This window comes from Notamacropus eugenii, chromosome 4, assembly GCF_028372415.1.
Source record: "Notamacropus eugenii isolate mMacEug1 chromosome 4, mMacEug1.pri_v2, whole genome shotgun sequence".
NCBI classification, from domain to species: domain Eukaryota; kingdom Metazoa; phylum Chordata; class Mammalia; order Diprotodontia; family Macropodidae; genus Notamacropus; species Notamacropus eugenii.
In genome coordinates this window covers 280,106,844-280,128,864 of record NC_092875.1, presented here as the reverse complement: position 1 = coordinate 280,128,864, position 22,021 = coordinate 280,106,844, and the positions used below count along the sequence as shown (strand labels likewise).

Genomic DNA, 22,021 nt, shown 5'->3' with positions numbered 1-22,021 from the left:
TTTTTATTTTTTATATTTAAAGAATTCCCTTTCAGAAGATATGCCCTTTTCAGGCACTTCTGTTAATACACACTATGTATTATTTAAGTTACTTTCAAGGGGAAAAAGCAACAGCATAGCATCATTTTTATGTGAAGATTCAAAACTGTCCCCCTTTCTGGCACTTTGGGTACAATACGAGTGAGTGAGTGAGTGTGTGTATGTGTATATGTGTGTGTGTGTGTGAGTGTGTTGTGTGTGTGAGATGTTCAACTTGGCGTCACTAAAGTTGCACATCTAGATGTAAATTTAATTCCTCTGGTACCATAAAGAAAACACATAAACAAAAACAACTGCCTAGTCCACTTCTCTCTGCCTGCTCTATTGCCTTTAGTTGGGTTTGTCCAGGTGACACAGAAGATTGAAAACAGTAGTTCTCAGATGATACATTATCTCAAATATCAAAGGTCACCAAAGGGTACAAATCGGTAACTCTCTGGAAAAGGCTTTAGTTTTTTTTAAGTGGGTCAGATTTAGTTTCATGTAGGTTGTTTGACACACTGGTTTCTGGCATCACAAGCACTGGTCTACAGGATACCACAGAGCCTTTGTGTCCCTTGCTGACACTACAGCATTGTGTTTTTCTACCCATTAACCAAGGATAAATGACCTAGATATTGTGCCTATTAAAGCTTCATTTTTCTTTTGCCCTTTTGTTCTTTAGTGTACCATATTATCACATGCTGAACACATTTTTAAGTATTCTCAGTCTCTGATGCCCTTTTGAGGGGGTAATGCAGGGGGTTTTGTGTGCATCTCTGTAGAGTTAGCTAGAGTGAATAATGTGAAGGTAATTCAAGATTTTTCTTCCTGTCTAGTCTCAAAGGCAATCAGTTCAAAGGATTACTAACAGCTAATCTAGTATAAGAGGATATACCAAGAAACCGTACAAAAGCCAGAATGCTGTATTGGCATCTATTGCGAATACAAAAAAGTAGAGTGAACACCAGTTGTGATTTCCCTAAACACTACATTCTGTACTTACATCTCTGCGTATCATGGGTCACTTTTATTAAAAGTATCATTACTACAGTTGGCAGCAATTTACATCTTATCTTACATGATAGCAGTTTTCAAAGAAAAAATAAAAGGACATCACAACAAAGAAAAACAATACATTTACAAAGTCATGTCTGTAAACTTCAAGGCTAGTTTAGAGTTGAGGTAATGCTGTTTAGCTTTGTGGCTAAAGTAACAAAGTCCTTTAATTTAAAAAAAGGTACCTGATTCTCTCTTTTTCTTTTTTTTTTTTTTGTTTATACCAGTGCATTACGAGATCACGAGACAATTGAACTGTAGTTTTTATCCTGTAAGAACCTTCTCAGTGGGTTAATTTCCAAAAGGTACTCTTCACATTCAACAGCTGCCTTTTTATTGCTGTGTCTCAAGACAGAGACATTCACACTATCTTGGAGATTGTCAGAGTGTGTGTGTGTGTGTGTGTGTGTGTGTGTGTGTGTGTGTGTGTGTATTTGTGTGTGTGTGTGTGTGTGTGTGTGAGCAAGTGTGGGAACTCCCATACAGTCAAAAATAATGAGCAAATACGATATGTATGGTAAATTTCATCTTGACCTTCACAGCAAAAAAAAAATTAAAATTAAAAAATTAAATATATAACTTCATACTTCCTTTAAGCAGCACTTCCTTCTATTAGTGCCACTCCATTACAAATTGCTGCTTTTATAATACCAATGGTACCAAAAGAAAAAAAAAAGCAGAGCATTATGTAAGTTTCCTTAAAAAGACATGATCACCTCTCAAATTTCATCTCTCCTAGGGATAATAAATAATGCACTGCACAATACTTAATGACCAAGATACCTTTTGACACATCTGTATAACATGACTTAGACTTCTTTTTTTTTTTGCTACACTATGTTACAGAACAGCTTATAAAAACTAGGTATGAACATTAACTGTGAGTGTAAACAGTAGGACTACCACTTGTCACAAGTTTTAAACACTTTAACTGTAACTGGTACTGGTTATTCATCATTTTCATTGTTTTCTATTTCATCCCCCCCGTCAAGTGAGTCTAGTTCTTCACCCTGTGCTATTTCATCTTCTAAAATGGAGGAATCTGCAGTCTTTTCTAGGCTCTCCTCAGCATCACTGCCTTCCAGGTGTTCTTCATCTTTAAAGGAAACTCCCTCAGCTTTGTCCACAGCCTTGTCATCACTGGAACCCACGGCATTCTGAAGTCCTGCTAATGCTGGGAAACCAGGCAGTGTCAATCCTCCCAGTCCTGGAGGTAGAAACATGGATGGGTAGAAGAGGCCTGGAGCCATGGTGGACAGTAGGAAAGGATTGAAGGCTAGAGGGTTTGAGGGCAGTCCAGCGGTGGCAGTAGCAGCACTGACAGATCCATTTGCAGAGTCAGTAGCAGAAACAGTATCTGTGCTTTTCTCTGAGTCTTTGTTCTCCTCTCCATTCTCATTTCCCTTCTCTTCCACTTTTGAAGTGCCATCTTCAGGCTCTCCTTGACTGGAAGCAGTAGTGGTGTTTCCAGTAGCAGCCGAGAGCGGGTTATTTAAGAGCCCACCAAGTCCAAACATGTTGGGCAATCCTGCCATCCCTGGCAACACCAGAGGGAGCATGGTGGTGGCATTCTTAGAATCGCCTCCAGCAGCAGCAGCAGCAGCAGCAGCTGTTGCAAGTCCTGGAGGGAAGCCCATGAGACCTGCCAGTTGTAGAGACTGTAGATTCTGTAGACTCTGAAGGCTTGTGAGATCCACCCCAGCAAACAGGCTGTTCATCAGCAGCGGGTTGATGCCCGAAGTGGAGGCAGCCGCAGCAGCAGCCGCTGCTGCTTTGGCAATTTCACTTTTTGGCCTTCTCCCTCTTCTACTTGCCCCTTCTTCCCTCACCACAGGCCCTGTGAGGAGACGGTCAAACATTGACTCTGGAACAAAACCCTACAAAGGAGAGACGAAATGTGATCAGAGCTATCAGCAACTTTTATAGATGAGAAAGTCATGGTTTATTTCGTTGTAGCACTTAACATCCTGAATACAAGAATTTAAAGCAGACAAAATATTAAAAATCTTCCTTTATTTTTGTTGGGCTCACCTGTTGAGCTCATTTTCCAAGCAGACACTGGATTTCTAATGCTAAAATTCAATTCCATTCAACCAATATTTATTACACACGCACCACCACAAGATACTGTGTTGGGCTCTAAGAATATGAAGGCAGAACAAAAGAGTCCTTGGTCTCAGGGAGAGGATTCTATTCTACATTTTACAGAGAGGACAACAATGTGAATGGCCTACTGGGAGGGAGGGGATCAGATGGAGACTCACATGGACCCTCATGTATCAAGATCTAGTGTTCTGAATGGGGATGAACCAGCCAACACTACCAGCTAAGTTCAATCTACTCTATGATGGCAACTATTTTATCTTCTGTTCTAGATCCTTTTATTAAACTATACTAACTCGATGCATATGTTATGAAGCAGTGTAGATGAGCCCCCCAATTCAGATTAATGAGCTAAAAAAGAGAACAAAAATGGTTTCCAGTTAAACAGGATAAATACATCCCTGTCCAGCTGGAAGAGGGTTTTTAACAGCCTTCCTCTAAATGACTTCCACATGGAGCTGACTGTGTATTACCTGACTATTTCTTCGTTTTGAAATCCAATGCAAAGATTTTAATGTTCCTTGCAACTAAAGATGAAAAAAATAATCCACTACTGTTGAATCTGTGGTTAAATCTGATTCACTGTGTCAGTTCCTTTAGTTAAAAAAATCCGTTTGAAAAGGCAACATCGTAAAAGATTTCTAAAAACCACATGCACACACACACGCACGCACACACTTTTTGGAGTCAGGTTTTGAGAATATACATATAGAGGCATACATATACACTTGAGTTCATACTTACAGACTGCTTTACTATATCAGTCCAGTCAGGAGCCACAGCAAACTCAGGATTTTCCTCTAACCACCTGGGCAAGTCCTTCATTGGAGGAGCCATAGCCCCACCCATCTGATTAAAGACATTAAAAAAAACTATTTTAAACTATAGACATACTTTTATATATAGTCTTTTTTAAATGGCCCACTTCCTACATAGAAATAAATTACCATTTTTTGAAATAAGAACTGCTAATAGAGATTTTTTTCATAAAAAGTTTTACCTTCTTTCCATTTCGTTTATTTACAACAGGTACCCTTTCTTCTCCTGTCAAGGTGTTGATATCCAATTTGTTAGGGTTTCGACATCTATGTCGTTTCTGTTTCGGTTTTTGAAATGGGGAAAATAGCACATCCGCACTCTTCTTCGAGGAAAAAGGAAACAACAGTTGTTATTTAGCTTTTCTATTGAGTATTCAATAAAATAACCAATTAGCCATTTTCAATTTTCAGTAAAGCATTAGGAACATTTAATATATAGTCTGCCTGGTTGTGTGTGTGAGTGTGGGTGTGAGTATATGCTATTTCTCATGTACATTAATGTAGCAAATTAGGAGTATAAGGTAAGAATCTATAACTATGTAAATATACACAAGTACACACATATGTGTGTATATGAAAACAGTATGGCTAAGTCTCCTGGATTCTTATTATTGCATATCAATGATATGATTTTCAATGAATTAAATCTTGAACCTTTAATCAAGTCTTGCTATTATGGGCTATAGTTGTTAAACAATACCATACTACCTTTTGCTCCTGACTCAGTTATGCAGATTGGCCTTGTGGAAAATAAAAAGTGTGAGAACACCAAATGCTACAGTTAGGCTAAAGGTTCAACACTATCTGGAATGTGGCTGAAATGAAAAAAGAGGATATTTAATTGGAACAAATGGTCAAGTTAAAAAAAGTCGCATGTGTCTAGGATGGGACAGACCTGTTTTAATAGTAACTCATTTAAAAAAAAAAAAAGTTCTAAGATTTTTCAGTCAAGCCCAAGTGTAATTACTCAGACAACCATGCAAAAGAACTGCCAACAAAGCTCACACAATATTGGACTACATTTTTCAGATTGAAGTATTTCAGTCAAAAAGGCTGGATGAACATCTGTTAAGGAGGCTGCAGAAGGAATTCGGCATTGTGGCAGTGGTTGGACTAGCCAGCTTCTGAAGAAGGGGTTCTTAATCTGGGAATCTATTAATGTCTGGAAGTCTGCGAACTTGAATGGGAAAAGAATTACATTTTTGTTTTCACTGATCTCTGACATTTAGCATTTCCTCTGATTGTTTAAAAATATTTTGAGAAGGGAACCAGAGGCTTCACTCAATTGTCAAAGGGGGTCCATGACAAACAAAAAGGGTGAAGAAACCTTTCTCTAAGGTCTCTTCCAACTCAGTGATTCTATGATACTTACTGGTACATAACTTGGCATATCAACAGTGTAGGTAGGATGCAGTTTAAGCCATTCAACTAAATCCTTATTTTTAGGGGCATCTTCCCCAACCAATCTGGTCCCATCTTCTAGGTTTATGACTGGGATGCGAGTATCTGGGTCCAGCTGTCCAGGCGAGGGAATGTTCCTTGTTGGTGGGGTCTCTATGTCTTCTTCAAAAGCTTTGGTCACCTCAGCATCCTCCTGTAGAAAGATAACAATTCTTTTAATTCTTACTTTTAACAAAAATATTCCAATATTGCACTGTATCCCAGGAGAATGTCACCCCTAGCTAGCATCATGAGACTTCACACTTAGATGAGATAAAACATTTTCCAGAAATTTTAACCTTCAAATACGTTGGATAATTGGTTTTTTTTAATTCTACATATGAAACAGCAATTAACAACAGTGCTCCTCATTAATAATTTAGTTAGAATTTTCATATTTTTTCATCTTAGTATCTCCTTGCACTCCAACCTTTGAAACCTTAACCAAGTCACTCATTGTTTAAGAACTATATAAACCAAATGAGGAAATAGTTCCAAACTATGTATCTCCCTTGCGAGAACTGTGGAGATTACCTGGCCCTTTTTGGGGTTATGGACAAAATCATTAAAAGGAATTATGAGGTTTGCTAAAAAAAACTTGAGTTTGTAAGGTTAACTGGTACGCTGCACAAAGTACTACTTTGCTGGCATAATATTCATTGGATACACAGAGCAACACTGTAAAGTGGACAAGCTCTAATACTCTGCAACTTGGTATATCCTTAATTTAAAATGGTTGCTCTTTTAGACACAAGTTCCCTGGCAAAGTATGTAGCATGATTCAAATTTTTAAATGAAAAGTTAATAGTTTCTACAACATAAACTTGTCTTTATGAACTTATCAAAATTTATGAAGGTTGCTTTAAGCAACAAGATATGCCAAAATGGCAGACAGTTTCAAGAAGGAAGATAGAACATTAGTGATACTGTGACATCTGAGGATGACATGTCTAATACAATGACCATTTTATGTCGGACATACCAAACTGTAGTTAAATTGCTATTTTTCAACATTCTGTTAAGTAAACCCTTACTACCGTTTATAGTGTAGTGGGACTATGGAAATGGATGGAATGCTGAGTTTGGAAGCAGAAAGACCTGGGTTGAAATGCCACCTGATATTTACTAGCTGTGTTACCCTAGACAACTCCCTTAATTTCTACGTGCCTCAGACAACTCCTAAGGACTCATTTACTAACAGGCAAGTTGCTCCATCTACTTTGGTGGAGGGCATTCACACATTGGTAGTTACTTCACTATTTTCAGAGCACTATGCATACCTAACAAAACGTTGTTACTGTATGGCTGGAGAGGTAGTGGGATGCATTGGAAAGAGTGCTGGGCTCAGAGGGGGAGACTTTGAAACTTTTGACACCTAGTCAAAACTTTTGACTTTTGACTGTTTAAAGGGACTTTGGCATTCATCTAGGCCAACACCCTCACTCTACAGAAGAAAGCTGATTCAAATTCTACCTCTGATATTTATTACCTAGGCAAGTTACTTCACCCCTCCAGGTCTCGGTTTCCTCATCATTAGAATGAGGGGTCTGTACTTGATGATCTAAGGTTCATTCCAATTCTAAACATATGGTGCTAAGAAATCAGTCTTGTTTTTCTCATCCCATCTGCATAAATTTTTTTTCTAAGTTATAGGATAGGCAAAAAAAAAAAAAAAAGGTGGCATGAAGAAGAATGCAAATGGGGTGGGGTAGAGAATTGTTTTCCATGAGTTTTATCATTTAAAAGGCACTTCAATTCTGGCTGTCTCAAAGACACAGATCCATCAACAGTCTAAGAACTGATTCTAGTACCAGCTTATAGATTTGGGTTTCAATTAGAATATTCTATACTATACAATAAATTCAATCCCCACTTTTGAGGCTAGAAATGGCAGAGTCCTCTGAAGGAGTATATCTGAAATCTTTCAATGATAAGAAATGGCCAATCTTTTTGATGAATTATGGTGGTAAATAAGAGGAAAGGATAAATGTATTGCACTGATGTATTTATAAGTTCTTTTAAAATTATTTCATAAGTGATAAGCAGACTCCACAGGGAAATATGTCATTCTCAACTAAAATAAGTGATTTTCAATCAGTTCAAGTTAAAAATCAATTAGAAGCTGTGAATTCACCACCAAATTCACCTGCCCCCCCAACAAAAAAACAGCACATTTATGTAATAAAAACCTGACCCCAAACCAATTTTTCCATAAATCCAAGCTTACCATAGCTTGACAAATCTGGGGTAACATTGTTTTATTTGGCTAATAAAACCAAGCTTTTTCATCAGTAATCAACAGATCATAACCAAAGGGGGTGTAACATCTAAACCAGGTAGGAGTGATTAAACACATAAAGAAAAGGACACAGATCCTTGTACAAACTGGGAAACCTATAGGTCATCTATGTCAGATAATACCTACTACTCTGTTAACTCCAAATCTCACCTATTTCTCGTATGGGAGAAGCTAGATTTGATATCCTTAACTGAGATGAATTTAACCAGATACAGAAACAGGAGTGCACACTGAATGAAAACTAGCTACTGGACTTACTACACTCAATGATGTCCGTTTGTTGCTCATGAAAAGCAGATCAAGCCCTTCTACATTTTTCCTCCTTCCTCGCCTCCTCTTCATGGGAGGTTCTCCGTCCATTAAGGAGCCATTAAGCAGATGCCTTGTGGGTGTGCGTGAGAGACCTGCCTGGAGCAGTTCCATTTGAGTTTTAAAGGCATCAGACACGGGTGTGGAGACATTAGGCAAGATAAACTTTGAAGTAACAGATGAAAAATTTGAGGTAGAACTTGTTGCCTCTCGTGAGGCCTTTGATAAATCTACAACTTTTTCTTGTCCATTTTCTGGGACCACCTGAGACTCCCGCAGCTGAGCCACCATCTCCATGAGATTCCGCCGCTTGGCAGCTCTTTCAGCCTCAATCTCTATCTTTCTCCTCCTTCTCCTCCTCTGACGAGGGACTGATAGGTTGAGTGCATCTTCCTAGTGAAAAATGAAGAAGTGGAGTTGTAAAGAAGCAAGGCTATATCTGATTTACTGATTGGCTTAAAGAAAATAAAAATAAAACAAAGGAAGTAAATTAACCTATTACGAATAAAAAACCACAGAATCTGGAAGGATGTATGACTTATATGACAGCCCCTTTTATTCTAAAAGGGATTAAATACACATAAACGTTTTCAGCTTTTAAAAAGACAGAGTTAATTTTATAATAAATAAAATCACTCTAACTTGCCTTTGACAATTGGGGAGAAGCAGCGATATCCTCACTACCACTGATGCTAGCTTGACCAATCATTGAAAGCTCTGTAAAGGTCCTTTTCTGTAGGGGGCTGTCCACAGCTGTTGATGCATAACTAGGCATAAGTCCCTGGAAATCAAACATCTGGCGTCTGTTTACTGGCCACTTCCCTTTCAACACTGCTTCACAGATGTTATCTAATCGGTTTATCATTACACGATCCTATACAAAGGAGAAAAGATATAATGAAATGTTAGCACAGAGAAAACTTTGAGTCTTAGGCTAGTTAAGAACAATGACATGGAAGTATTTTGTAATCATTCAAAGAATAAAGAATCATATTTAAAGTAGATTAGTGAATTTAGAAAGACTGCCTTGTTATGGATTAAGTCTTCGGGTAGCCCTTGGACAGAGAATTTTGTTTTTCACATATAAACACTGTACTATTCAAAACAACAGAAGCCACATATAACCACCTCCTCAAAAAAAAAAAATTATTACTAAAATTTTTTTTTTAACTTTTCAGAAATAGATTCCCATTCACATCTGCAACGCTGACAACTTCATATGTAGATAGAAATACAGTTCTTTAAGTGATCAAGACAAACATTGAACATCTGTGTTTAGCATCTTGAAGCTCTGGCACCTTCACATCCAACAGGCTGGATCTAAAAATCCATACCAGGAAGTTGTTCCTCATTAGCGTCACTATTAATAAAGTTCAGTATTATGAAATGGGCATCAACCTAGAGACACCTAATGAATGTCAATTTGCATTCCACACCCATTATCACTTCAAATTTCATTGAAGCGTGTACATTTAAAATTTCTAATTACAGCTTTTAGTCTACTTAGACTGAGTTTTCACAGATTAAAAATGCTTGTTACTATGAACCCTTCAAATCATCTCCAAAGCGCCTTTCTGTATCCAGCAAAGCAGATGAAATTTCTGCAGAAACTAAGGAGATAGGAAAGTAAAAGAACTCCTTTGAGAGCACAATCTGGAAGTAAAAAATTTGTTTTTTTTTAGCATCCCTGTGTTCCCTCAACTCAAGCAATGACTTGATGATGAGGATATAAGGTCATCCTTTAACTTCCTGATTGGCAGGAATAATCTACCAGTGATCTTGGTCGCTGCAACAAATGACCTGCTGTCTCCTTGAAATAAGTCTATTAAAGCAAGTTTTTGTTTTATTTTGCTTTAGACCAGATGGCCCTATTTATGATGATTAGAAATATTCCTACTTTATTTCTTCACTCTTTAAAACAGAACCAAATTGAAAATGGATTTACGACAAAATTACTATATTCATCAAGAAAACTAATTTTCCAAAGTTTTCATAACATCTCCTTTTAAACAGTTCATAGGCATAGAGATCACAGACTCAGAGCCAGAAAGAACCTCAGGTCATCATACATACAGTCCAACCTTCTATACTAGAGATTAAGAAACTGAGGCCCACAGAGATTAGGTGATTTGTCTAAGGTAACACAGATAATAAGAGGTAGAAGGAGGAACTGAACCAGGTTCTCTAACCCCGAATCTGTCATTCCTTCCACTACTGTCATTGCACTGTGATTAGCTTTCTATACAGTAAAATTTTACCTATTTTTTCTTTGAAGAAAATTATATTTTAACATTATATGTTTGAGATTGAAATGATTAATGATACTCTATCCCTCTCCCTACACAGAATTTAATCTTCTAAAATTCTAAAATTTTGTTTTAATACTGAAACTCTTTTGCAGATAAAATCTGTAGTTCAGGTTCATAAATTTCTTCCTGCCAGGAGAGTGTGATTCTGTTGACACAATAATTTATAGACTACAAGGAAATAATGCATGTTAGTAAACCATGCTATCTAATCAAAGAAGAATCTCACTACACTGAAAATCACATTCCATAGCTTATTACTTCCCAACCACCCCTGGGTGTGTCACCATTCCTATTGGGTACCCTCTAAAACTTTTTCCTGTGGGATGTTCAAGAGTCTTTGACAAAAAGGTATCACCTTTTTGTATATGAAAATATAAGTCCTATAATTATTTTGGGGAAAAACAAAAGGGAACAATTTGGGAAGGTGTCCGTCACTCCATACATTTCGATCAGAACGAAAACGATGAAGCACCAACCTTAGGCCAAAAAGAAAAAGTGAAAGTTCTTTCATGAAGGAGCTGGGCTACAGAAGGATCTCCATCCTCCATGTAAAATCCATCCCGAGTCTCATCCCGGGCCGTGCTCATGGACGCATTGCTTTCTTCATCAAAATTCTTCCCTTGAGAAGCAGTTCCTGCTGAGAAGGAACAGTTGATATGCATTAACTACAAACTGGACAGTCCTTGTAACTGAAATTCAGGTAGAAGCAGAATTAGGTTAGAGAAGAAAGGGTAATTTTCTAGCAGTTGTTCACTCGAAGGGATAGTTACAGCTGACACTTAGGATTTTGTACTTTATTTCTACTTTGAGTAATCCACAGAAATCAGACACCAAAAAGTTACTTTCCAGAGGAAAGTCCTCATGTTTCCTGATTCTATCTCTTTACCTATAGAAACAAATAGTGAAGAAATTGAGTAATGATGGTATATTGGGTAAGATGTCTACTACTAATTAAAAATTCTTCCTCAACGACCTCTCTCCATCTTCTAATTCAAGAAGAATAGTTCATTTAGTGGTATGTATTATTCCTGATACACTATAACTATAAATGCAACCTCTTGCCATTAAGTCATAAAATATCACACATTTGTCTAAACCCATTCCTTTAGGGTTGAGAATGTATGAAATGTGTCATGATTATGCACCAGGATAATGTATGAAAACTAATGAATAATTTTTAGTATCCAAGAGAAATCTGGGAATATTATCCCTTCTTAGAAGAAATTCTGCATTGCATGCTGTAGAGAAGTTCATAGGCCAAAGTTTAGCATGACTTTGTTATACAGTACATTTTAGGGAAAACTGATGATAACTGGAACACAGAACTGAGTGTGTAGGCTTTACCTTCAGGTTGGGAGGACTCTTCTGATTTATCATCATCATCTAACTTTTCTTCTTCATCTTCTTCAGAACCTTTTTCTGAAATAGACTTTGGGTCTACATCTGCACTAATTTCGATATCCTTTGTTTCACTTTTAACAGAAGATGTCTCAGCCTCACATTCCGGCTTAATGTCTTTTTCTCCAGCATCAGCTTCCTCTTCTTCAATCCCAGGTTTTTCTTTGGCCACTGAATGCTCGGACTCCTCTACTTTCATTTCAGCTGGTTCTGTAGCCTTTTCATCTTGAATGTGGGTTGATGAGATGACTGGAGGAATCTGACTGAATCCAGGAGCCAGTGGGTTTAAAGAAGATACACTACCTGTCCCTCTATTCTGAGCAAAGTTTTTATGGGCTTCTAAGAAGGACAACTCGGGATCATTCAAGATATGATAATCTGTCCTACTGACTCCATGTTTAGCAGCACCAACCAATAGGTCTTTGTCATGTTTACCACACTCCCACCACTCTGGCAAATCCAAGCTTGGCTGGCAGAGTTTTAGCCTCTCTCCCAGCTGAGGGTGATGGAGAACTTGTTCTCGTATTTTCCTTAACAATTCTATGCGGTATAAAGTTCTAGAGGCACGCTCTTCAGTGATGGGCTCAATCATGGAAGAGAGGTCAGGTGGTTCTACAACACAAAAGCAACTCTATTTATCTTGGTAAAACAAAAGGACTAGCTTCTAAACTGCAACTAATTAACATGTCTGAATTTTTTATTTGTTTGCTTTCAGTTCCTTATTTATCATTGTATAATCACTTTTATTTATCAATATACCTACCATCATCTGGCTTTGCTGGCATTCGGCATACTCGTCTACACATGGCTACAAAACAGTTGAAATATTTCTCCAAACTCTCATCAGACTTTTTGTCAAGTCTGGCAAAGGCTCGGAATTGGTTCCAGTCAAATTGCTGTTTCATAGGATCAAAAATAATTCCAAAAGTAGAAACTACACGGTAAAAATCTGCCTCTTCTCTTCTTGTCCATCTATTGGAAAAGGAAAGAAAATATCTTGAATAGCACCTGAATAAAAGAGATTAAAGTTGACTGTTAGTCTCCCCCGCATCCCCTGCCCTTCATAAACTTAGTAATGAAGTATTCAAAGGAAAAACAAAATCTAAAATGCTTTTGATTTTTTAAAATTTTCCCCAAAATATTATCCTTGATGGTGATTTCTATGGACTACAAGTTGCCAAAAAAGAAATATAGTGTAAGACTATGTGGGGGGAATTGAATAAAACTGAGAAAAAAAACTCACTTTTGACGTTTTTCAGATATAATAGCTTCTCTTTCTGCTTCCAGGGCTCTCACTTCCTCCCTAGGACGACGCCTTCGTCGGTCAGTCTTCATTAGTGCCTCTTGCCTCATTTGTTGCCTTTTATAGCTGCGCTGATAGGCAGTAATGAGGCGGCGCAGACGGGTAGTCAGGGTTGAGGTGTTAGGCCAGTAAAGTTGGCCTAACTCGGCATTACTTTCACTGTGCTTGCCTAGGAGAGTGGAAAAAAATATTTTTGAAATGCCTACTTGCTTCTTTGCAATACCTAACAAAATAAGATGACTTATTAGCATTCAGACCACACTGCAGAAAGGATGGCTCAGTGCCCTAAAAATGTAAAAATATAAATTTGGAATAATTACTAGTGAAGAGTTAATTAGTCAAGTGTAAAAATGAAATTACCACTTCATAAAAATGTATGGTTATTTGTCAAACATGTGTGTGCGTATCTATATACAGATACACACACATATATGTCTATACATAAATTTACTTTATACCCTATATTCTATATCACCAGTGCTTCCTTAAGCAATACTTCTCAAAGGAAGTTTATGGATCAAAAAGACTATAAATTTACACAATAATTTAATGATTTTATACATTGTGCAAAAGGTCATATTTACTACATACAATAGTAAAATTTAATCTCTATATCTGGCAATAGTCCTTGCATTTCTAATGATGCTTGATAATTATTACCAACAGCAGAAAAGTCCAAATGACTCTTTTAATCCAAATTACCCTGAAACATTGTGTTACAGATAAATCCCACTGTGTCATCATAAAACAAACAAAAAGAATTATTTACAGGTAACTGGAAAATGCTAAATTACAGAGGGGAAAAAGATCAAGTACCTTGAGAAAAAAAACTATTTTTAATAACATTTAAAATATAACAAAATATCCCAAAAGGACAAACTGTCTAAAATCTTTGGCATTAACATGAACTGCAAATATGCAGATGAACTTACTCCCCTTCTTCAGCTCTCTTATAGCATTACCTGTAGTGTGTATTTCCATGGATTCTTCCTTCTCCTCTGGAGGTGAGTTTGCAAATTCCTTGAGAAGAAAGGTAAATTGTTTAGATTTTTATTTTTCCTTAGCTTTCAGGAGAAAGGTCTTACCCCCTCAACGCCCCCCACCCCAAGCTAGTGATTTATGGGTATAAAATAATCTAAATATGTAATAAATACTGAATTAAGCATCAATATACTCGAGTTCTTACATCTATTTCATCTTTGAATGGTGTTCTAGTTGGTTTATATTCAGGGTCTTCATCTTCTCGGTCAAATTCTCCCCTATGCAAAATTTAATTTAAAAATAAAATCAAACTGGTAAACAAGTGAACTTTACTTTCCCACCTAACAATCAATTTATTATATATTACTTTGAACCTGAGGTCTGATATAAAAGGAAAAATAAATAGCACTAAAACATGAAATAGTGAAAAAATAAATATTTGGTAGGGACCAGATTTATTTTCAAAAGATAATAAATATTTAAGTCTGCTTCTCACTAGTATTTTAACATTAAGCACCACGTAGACCAAGTCAATGGCAGTCATTTAAACACCCAAGTCAGATTCTGTGTAGAAAACAAAAAGTATAAAAATTGAACCTTGCCAATATATGTGATACTGACATAAAGTTTATTAAAATATTAAAACATCCTTCTTACCCATCACCACCATCTGCTAGCATGTCTGTTCCTCTTTGCTCAGCAGCTATGGCCTTGGCATCAGGCATGCCAACCCGTTCCAGAAAACACAGTGCTGGGTCAGCTCTCATAGAATTGTACTTCTCATAGCCTGTTTCCAACACCACCACCCCGCAGATGAAGCAAACAAAAACAGAAACAAAAAAAGGCCTTGTCACAGAAAGATTCATGGCACAGATACATGACGCACATTTTGTTTCTGAATCAAGGTTATTATCAATATTGAGTTAAAGGAAACAAAAATCTGTTTTTAAGCAAAGTATCCTAGGGATGAGCATCTGAAATGAGGTTTTTTTGGGTTCAAGTTACTTTCAAGAATATTACAAAAAATATGACCAATGCTAATACGAAAACACTTTTTAAAATATAGAATAATGGAATGTTGCCTAGGAAGATTTTTGTGCCCCCCCAACACTTTTTTTTTTTTTTTTACCAGATCTAATTTTGTCTGACATTTGAAAGGCTTCTTAATGGGTTCTTTATGGCCTCTACAGTGGTAGTCCTTTTTCACTCCTGTCACCCCTTTGTGAACAATTTCAGTACTGCTGGAACCTGTACTGTGGGCCGACCCCCCCCTCCCTCTGCCCCCCACCCCCTGTACATAAGGCCTGAGGACCTGTCTTCTTAGGTTTGGGATGATGCGTGTCAGGGAGATGATGCTGTTCCCTCTATGGTTTACACACTGCAATTTGCTTTTTTACTGCCCAAGTTGACTAGATGGAAAATGGCAGAGCCCAACAGTGCACGGCAGGGAAATGATTTTTAGGCTAGACTTGCCTCAGCTGAGCTCACAAAACGTGGCTGCTGTACATAGGCAGAACAGCACAATTCAATTAGGATTTGTACTACAACACACTGCTCCTAACTGCTGTAGAGCCCCAAGCCAAACTGTAATCATGAAAGGTTTTATAAGCCATCATTCTCCCCTTTAGTCAGTCTGGGCTGCTGAGAATACCTCTGCGACCTCCAGAGAATTGGGATTATAATCAGGAATCGCTCACTGTATATATCCTGCCAGCTCCACATCCCCAGCCTTTCAAAGTTAACAAGGCTGCATCCCACTCAAGGGAGCCGGGAGTTCTCAGCACTGACATTTGTGAAATATTGCTTGGAACAAAGCCCAGGAGGCACTTGTACAGATTAATAGCAGAGGTTAAGCCCACCGTCCACTTTGACACTGGTTGGCAGAATTAGCAAGAGAAGCAGTCCTGGAAGCAAAGTTTATGGAGATCTATAGTGCTACTTGGCTATTATTAAAACAAATATGGTTTTGTTTTATTTACAGCCAAGAAAGAAATATTTTCTTCTCAAATATTCTACAAACATTTAAAAACAGCATCTGATATTTACAGCTCAAATTAGACTTTTAATACAGAAAAATGGTAGAAGCCAAGAGTCCTTTGGAACTATGCTCATTAATATTGTGACGGGAAGAAGGCGTGTGAAGAGTTCTAAAATACAGATAAAGCCATGCAGTCAAGCTGTATTCAAATATACAAAGAGAAACCTCACTTACCATGTTTGTACACTCCAATTAAGAGGGATTTATCTGCTTCTTTATCCCACCAATCTGTAGGAACTTCAGCATGGAAAGGTTCAGGTATCCACACATCTGTTTCACTGCAAAGAAAATAGCTTAAATTACATTTAAATTGAGTACTAGTACTATAATAAAAATGTTATGTATTGTGTACAATATATGCACACCCACACAGCCTTTATTATGGAATCTACATGGAGAGATCTGGGCAGTGTGGTGAAGAGAAAAGGAAGCCAGCAGTGATCAAGGTGAATCATTTTTCTTTCTACCTCTACTAAGAAACAAACTTAATGTGGCAACATGTTTAAAAGGCTACCTTCAAATCATCATCAGCTACTTAAAAGAATGACTAAAAGTAACTCACATAGGAACATTATTCAAACGCACACATAATAAAAAAAGGAGGCTCACCCAGATTCCTGCCATGCCCCTAAGCTCAAAACTAAGACAATCACATTTAAGCTGCACAAAGAGAGGAGTCACTGATAGCAGTTTATGAAGGTTCTTAAACATAATGTTTAAAATGTTTTCAGATTACACCGGTCTCTACAATAATGCATAGAAAAAATGTGCACTTGCACTAACCTTGAGTCAGCACCCTCTAAGATCTTATCTGCCTGGTCCCCTATCACTTCTTGTCTTAGATAGTACAGCATGCGGACACGCAGCAGGACCCTGGAGAGGAAGACAGAGGGGGGGAAAAGTTCTTAACTTCAGGACTGTTTGCCAACAGTGGCTTTTGGCAGCTGCTGCTGTTCATCCATCATCCTGCCAAGGCTGATTAGCCATGCTGTATGGTAGGCTTGAAGCGTGACAGATGGTGGCACATAATCACCTCTGTGTGGTGCTTTCTGCTGGCTTCCAACAGGCCTGCCTGGCAACCGCTTACACTGCACAGAGAGGGACCAAGCTCAGCCCAACCCAGGCGCATTTCATTTAGTTCTACCTCGTGCAGCTTGTGAAGTTTGGACACGTACTCCACCATCGCCTCTGAAGTATTGAAGCAAGTTTGTAAACAACTGAGCAGATGGCTTTCAGTCACTGTTCTGCTTCATTATCTCATAAAATTTCCTCAGCTGCTGCCTTAATACCATTTTTGGAAGCACATCAGAAGTTGTAGGAATAAACGAGATATAAAATCTGGTTTTACTACCTTACAATAAACCTTCAATACGGAATGTCAGGTTTTTCAGATTATACAACTTTTGTTTCCAAGAAAGATGGTAGGTGTGTGTGTGTGTGTGTGTGTGTGTGTGTGTGTGTGTGTGTGTGTGTGTGTGAAATCCCTCTCCCTTTGGGCAAACCACTTTTTTTCTCCCTCTTCTTTGTGCTATTTTTTTTCTTTTTACCTGTATATAAGTTGTAACAAAAAACCAGAAACTTTACTCAGGATTTGAAATGTGTCCTATTTACTGAAGTTCTTGGAGAGATTTCCAAGGGATCAGTCAAAATCATTTGGAATGCCAGGAACCAGATTTTCCAAGGTAATCAAATCCCATTTGGATTTTCACAATGGCTAAGACATTATTCTTTGCAACAAAATCCACCTGGCAAATCCCACAGGCTTATACTGTGTTTACCCAAGTACAGCATCCCCTGCTGGCCAGCTCGTGGTGTTACACTTTATTGAAGCCCACCCTCGTAGACACAAGCAGGTTACTACTGTAAGAAGTAGTCTACACTCCTTCTCAAGGAAGAAGCAAATGGGCATTTCTAAAATTCTAAAATCACAACTACTTTGTACCAGAGTTCCAGTGATGAAAGTCAACCCTTGATTTTATTAAAATGGGCTAGCTAACCAATCCAGAACTACCTTCTCTTACCTCTTCTCATCAGTCAGGACCTAGGCTATTGATACATGGCTGTCAAGTATGACTGCCTATACTCTAAAGCCCCAAATAATTTTTTTTTCGGTTTATCCATTTTGTGTTCTCTATATCGCAATTCTTCCTACAACAGATAGGCTCAACAGTTGACAGTAGATGAAGAACAGTCCAGTTCAAACCAAAGTGAGAATTGAGCATAACTGTGTATCTGATGTTTCCTTTCTTTACCTGGCAGGAACGTAACATCTGAATTCTACTTCTGGTACAAAAGCTATCAGAAAGAGAATCTACAAAGAGCAGTCCAAATTTTTGACATAATTTTTTTAATTAAGCAAAACTCAACACTAGTAGATGTTTTTGATGGTTTTTGCCTCCTGAAGCAGGAGGTCTTCCTGTTTCAAGAGGAAGTAAAGTCTGTATGGAATTCTGGATCCTTTCCCTCTTTTTGGAGGAGACAGAAAGGATGGAGGTTACAGTTAAGGTCTAACCTACCCTCTAACATCCAAAATTTTTGGCAAATTGAATACTTCAATAAATTATGGTAGGACCAATAGAAAGTCCTATTTTCTATCCATGGACATCATCTCTTTTTAATTACGAACAAAGCTTAGAGGAATTACACAGAAAGATGAGGTAGCTTACACTTACATGCTTTCAAACTACTAAAGATTAGAAGCATTAACAATTCCCCCAACAACAATGACTAAGAGGAAAGACAATAAGAACATTAGTTACTGCTTACAAATATGGAATGCAACTGCAGGGAATGTACTAAGGTAGGAAGTCTGTTAGAAGCATTAGAGAGGGAAATGAAACTGCAGTGCCTGCTAACACAAGGCATTGTTCCCACATTAAACTAAGGGAAATGTCTCTACTTTGGATGAGCCTCATTTCCTGGTTTGTTTGCATTCAGAACTCAAAAGGATATGAATAGAGAACAGAAGGTTTACAAAAATCCCAAGCAAATGGAAGTTTACTAACAGTAGTACTTGAAATGCCCTTTTAGAGGGGACGACTACTTTAAAAACATGGCGTGCTAGGAGTAAGAAAATAGCCTAGGATTGTAAATGTAGAAGATTTAAGGAAAATCATTATGTACAAAATAAGGAAAGTACCATCATCCAAAGAAGTCTCTAAAAAGTGCCAGAACTGCAAGCAAACAACTTCTCATGTTTCACATTTTGAAATTTTCCTCTCAATAACAGCACAGAGGAATTAATGTACGTGGTCTGTGGTTATGTTAACATATTTTTAATGGCTGATATTAGAATTCAATTATACAAATATTTGCTGAATGCCCAATAGGCACTACAAAGTACTGAAATAGCATCAGACTCAATATATTCAATTAACTTTGTATTGTCAAATTCCCATATTCTAGTTGGGAAATGTTAAATTTGGGAGTGGAGTGGGAAAATATGAGAGAGAGAGAGAGGGAGGGAGGGAGGAAGGGAGGGAGGGAGGGAGGAGGGAAGGGGAGAGTAAAAATGTCCTCCACCAAATTTTTTTTTCCTGAAGTTAGCTAAATGTTCAATCATATTATATAAACTGGCCATAACTCTTTACCAAATGTTTACTGGAAATTAATCATCTCTAAAGACTTGATAACCACCCAACCAGGCATCACCTGAGTTGTTCTGATGCTTCAAGAGAGACAGCACAGCTGTGCAAAGACAATAATCACACATTCCAGGAGCCTTTAAGAAAACAAAAAACAAAAAACACCACACATTTCAAAAAGAAACAATGCTCACAGATACTTTAAAAGCTTACTTGTTACAGTGATGTTTCAAATGTTTCTTATAACTATCCTCCTGAAACAAGGCATCTGGGTTGCAGCTTGCCAGCCAATCAGCATCTTGTAGCACTGGCTGTGCACTCTGGGCTTTCACTTTCTTTCCCTTCCTTCCCCTTGGCACTGGTGCCGATAAGCCTATAATAATAATAAAAGCTTTTCACCATCCAAATTGCAGTGTCAGAGTCAGATATTTATACTTAAGAGACAGGAAAATGTAAGGTTTATGTTACATCTTTTTAACAGCAGTATGTCACAAAGGTCTCAGCTAGCTCTTTGCCACCAACGAACCCCAAATAGTACAGTGACACCAACATACCAGAATGATTAACCAAGGCTCGAGTCTGGCCATCAGCTGTTGGAGTGATCAGATCCCAAATGAAGCTTTTGATATTTTCATCTCCTTTGTAATGATGGAGACAGTAGACAAGGATGGTCCGGCAGATGGTTTCCACATCTTGTTCAGTTAGCTGACGCTTGTAACGTCCATGAGAAAGGATGTCAGTCCACCGACCCCAACTGTAGGGAAAATATTCAGTGTGTTGGCGTTACACTGGCATTTACCTATGAAGCTTTCATTTTAATCTTCACAGACCAGTTGTGCTGTGAAATTCTTGGTCAGCACTAATGATATCTTATATAAGGTCAAGTCAGGGAAACGCAACACCCAAGAGTTGAGTATTTATTTTACAGAGTAGGCAATAAGTTCACTGCTTGTAAATGCAGCAGCTGAACTACCCTAAAAATAATCAAGCACATATGTCCAACATGGACCTTACAAATCAGCTGCAGAGTGGGCTGTCCTAGAACACTAATGGAATCCAGGGATTTGGGAATATACTGTATACTTTGCTTCCCTCAAATTAATATTTGTATGATTTGAAGCTGGTATAATTCTTTTAAACTAGAAGAATAGTTCAAGGTTAGGAGTGAAAAGAACAGTGCAATAATAATCTCCCCTCAATATATTTCAAAGGGATGTCATGAAAATTAATGAGAAAAACTATAAAGTGCTTTGAGTTTCTTTCTGAAAAAGGAGCAAATCATAAAAACACCCAATAGTGCCATCCATTCAAAAGAAAAACTGAAATCATCAACTCTTGAATATTCATACTAGGTGAAAGGAAAAAGAAACATGGCTATCCCATAGATACTTGTAGAAGTATCTTTTCCAGTACTGGCTGTACCTTCAATCATTCTCCTCAGCTCACTGGTTAAAGCAGGAGTTGGAATACTCCTTGCTTCCAACCAGGTTCTCCTCATACCTCTCTCTGTCACTGAGCAACCTCTCTCTCTCTCTCTCTCTCTCTCTCTCTCTCTCTCTCTCTCTCTCTCTCTTTCTCTCTCTCTCTCTCTATATATATATATACATATATATATATGTATATATATATATATGTATATATATATATATATATATATATATACATATATATACATGTATGTATATGTATATCACCCAATCAAAATCTTGGTAGCTCTGGTCGACAGATCCCCAGGTCATTCCTTCTTTCCACAATGAGTTCAGTACATAGTTCACAATTTTTCTCTCCTCCCCAATTCTTGCCCTCATATTATGAGATGAACACACACGTGTGCATGCACACACACACCCACATATAAATAAAGACACACATATATACATACATACACACAAAGACAGAGACACTTCTTCAAATTTCCTAACCAAGTTCCTCAATCTACTCACTTCCCATGAACTACTCCTCCACCTCATCCTAGCCACACACAAAGATGTCAGACACACCCTTGATCTTGTTGAACTTGCTATTATCCACAAATGTAGCACCTCCATGTTCAAGAATTCTGAAATCTCATCTAATCATAACCATACTAGCTTTGCACTTCTCCTTGTTTTTTCCTTACAAAATCCTGCTCTTCATCCACACTGTGACCTAACCCATTCATTCTCTCCTGGTCATCTCCCTTGCACTAGCCACTCTCTCCTCACTCTTTCATTGTTAAGCCATCTTGACCCTTAGGGGACCAATTCAGCTCTGTGTTTTTCTAGTCTCTTTAATCCCTAGTTCCCTTATATCACTGATTATGCCCTGTCAAGCTTCAGCCTTGAATCATTCCCACTACTTAGCACCTTGGTTCCTATATATA

At 37.8% G+C, this 22,021-nt stretch overlaps 1 protein-coding gene across 3 annotated transcripts in view; it reads right to left on the bottom strand.

Annotated features, from left to right (window-relative positions):
• Positions 1 to 1,027: 1,027 nt before the first annotated feature.
• CHD7 (chromodomain helicase DNA binding protein 7) overlaps positions 1,028 to 22,021 on the bottom strand; it is a 233,376-nt gene continuing 212,382 nt past the window's right edge. Inside the window, exons 22-38 of one of the 3 annotated variants that reach the window (XM_072604658.1) lie at positions 20,214 to 20,413; positions 19,873 to 20,032; positions 16,859 to 16,948; positions 16,250 to 16,353; positions 14,695 to 14,824; positions 14,243 to 14,315; positions 14,019 to 14,076; positions 12,997 to 13,225; positions 12,517 to 12,725; positions 11,700 to 12,365; positions 10,832 to 10,992; positions 8,689 to 8,920; positions 7,996 to 8,435; positions 5,371 to 5,592; positions 4,181 to 4,321; positions 3,925 to 4,029; positions 1,028 to 2,954 (exon numbers count right to left, since the gene is read on the bottom strand). In XM_072604658.1, the coding sequence (XP_072460759.1) occupies positions 2,025 to 2,954; positions 3,925 to 4,029; positions 4,181 to 4,321; positions 5,371 to 5,592; positions 7,996 to 8,435; positions 8,689 to 8,920; positions 10,832 to 10,992; positions 11,700 to 12,365; positions 12,517 to 12,725; positions 12,997 to 13,225; positions 14,019 to 14,076; positions 14,243 to 14,315; positions 14,695 to 14,824; positions 16,250 to 16,353; positions 16,859 to 16,948; positions 19,873 to 20,032; positions 20,214 to 20,413 (4,150 nt within the window). In that variant the 3' untranslated portion in view covers positions 1,028 to 2,024. Of the gene's footprint in view, positions 2,955 to 3,924; positions 4,030 to 4,180; positions 4,322 to 5,370; positions 5,593 to 7,995; positions 8,440 to 8,688; positions 8,921 to 10,831; positions 10,993 to 11,699; positions 12,366 to 12,516; positions 12,726 to 12,996; positions 13,226 to 14,018; positions 14,077 to 14,242; positions 14,316 to 14,694; positions 14,825 to 16,249; positions 16,354 to 16,858; positions 16,949 to 19,872; positions 20,033 to 20,213; positions 20,414 to 22,021 lie in introns of all 3 variants that reach the window. The other 2 variants (XM_072604659.1, XM_072604660.1) reach the window with 2 other exon arrangements.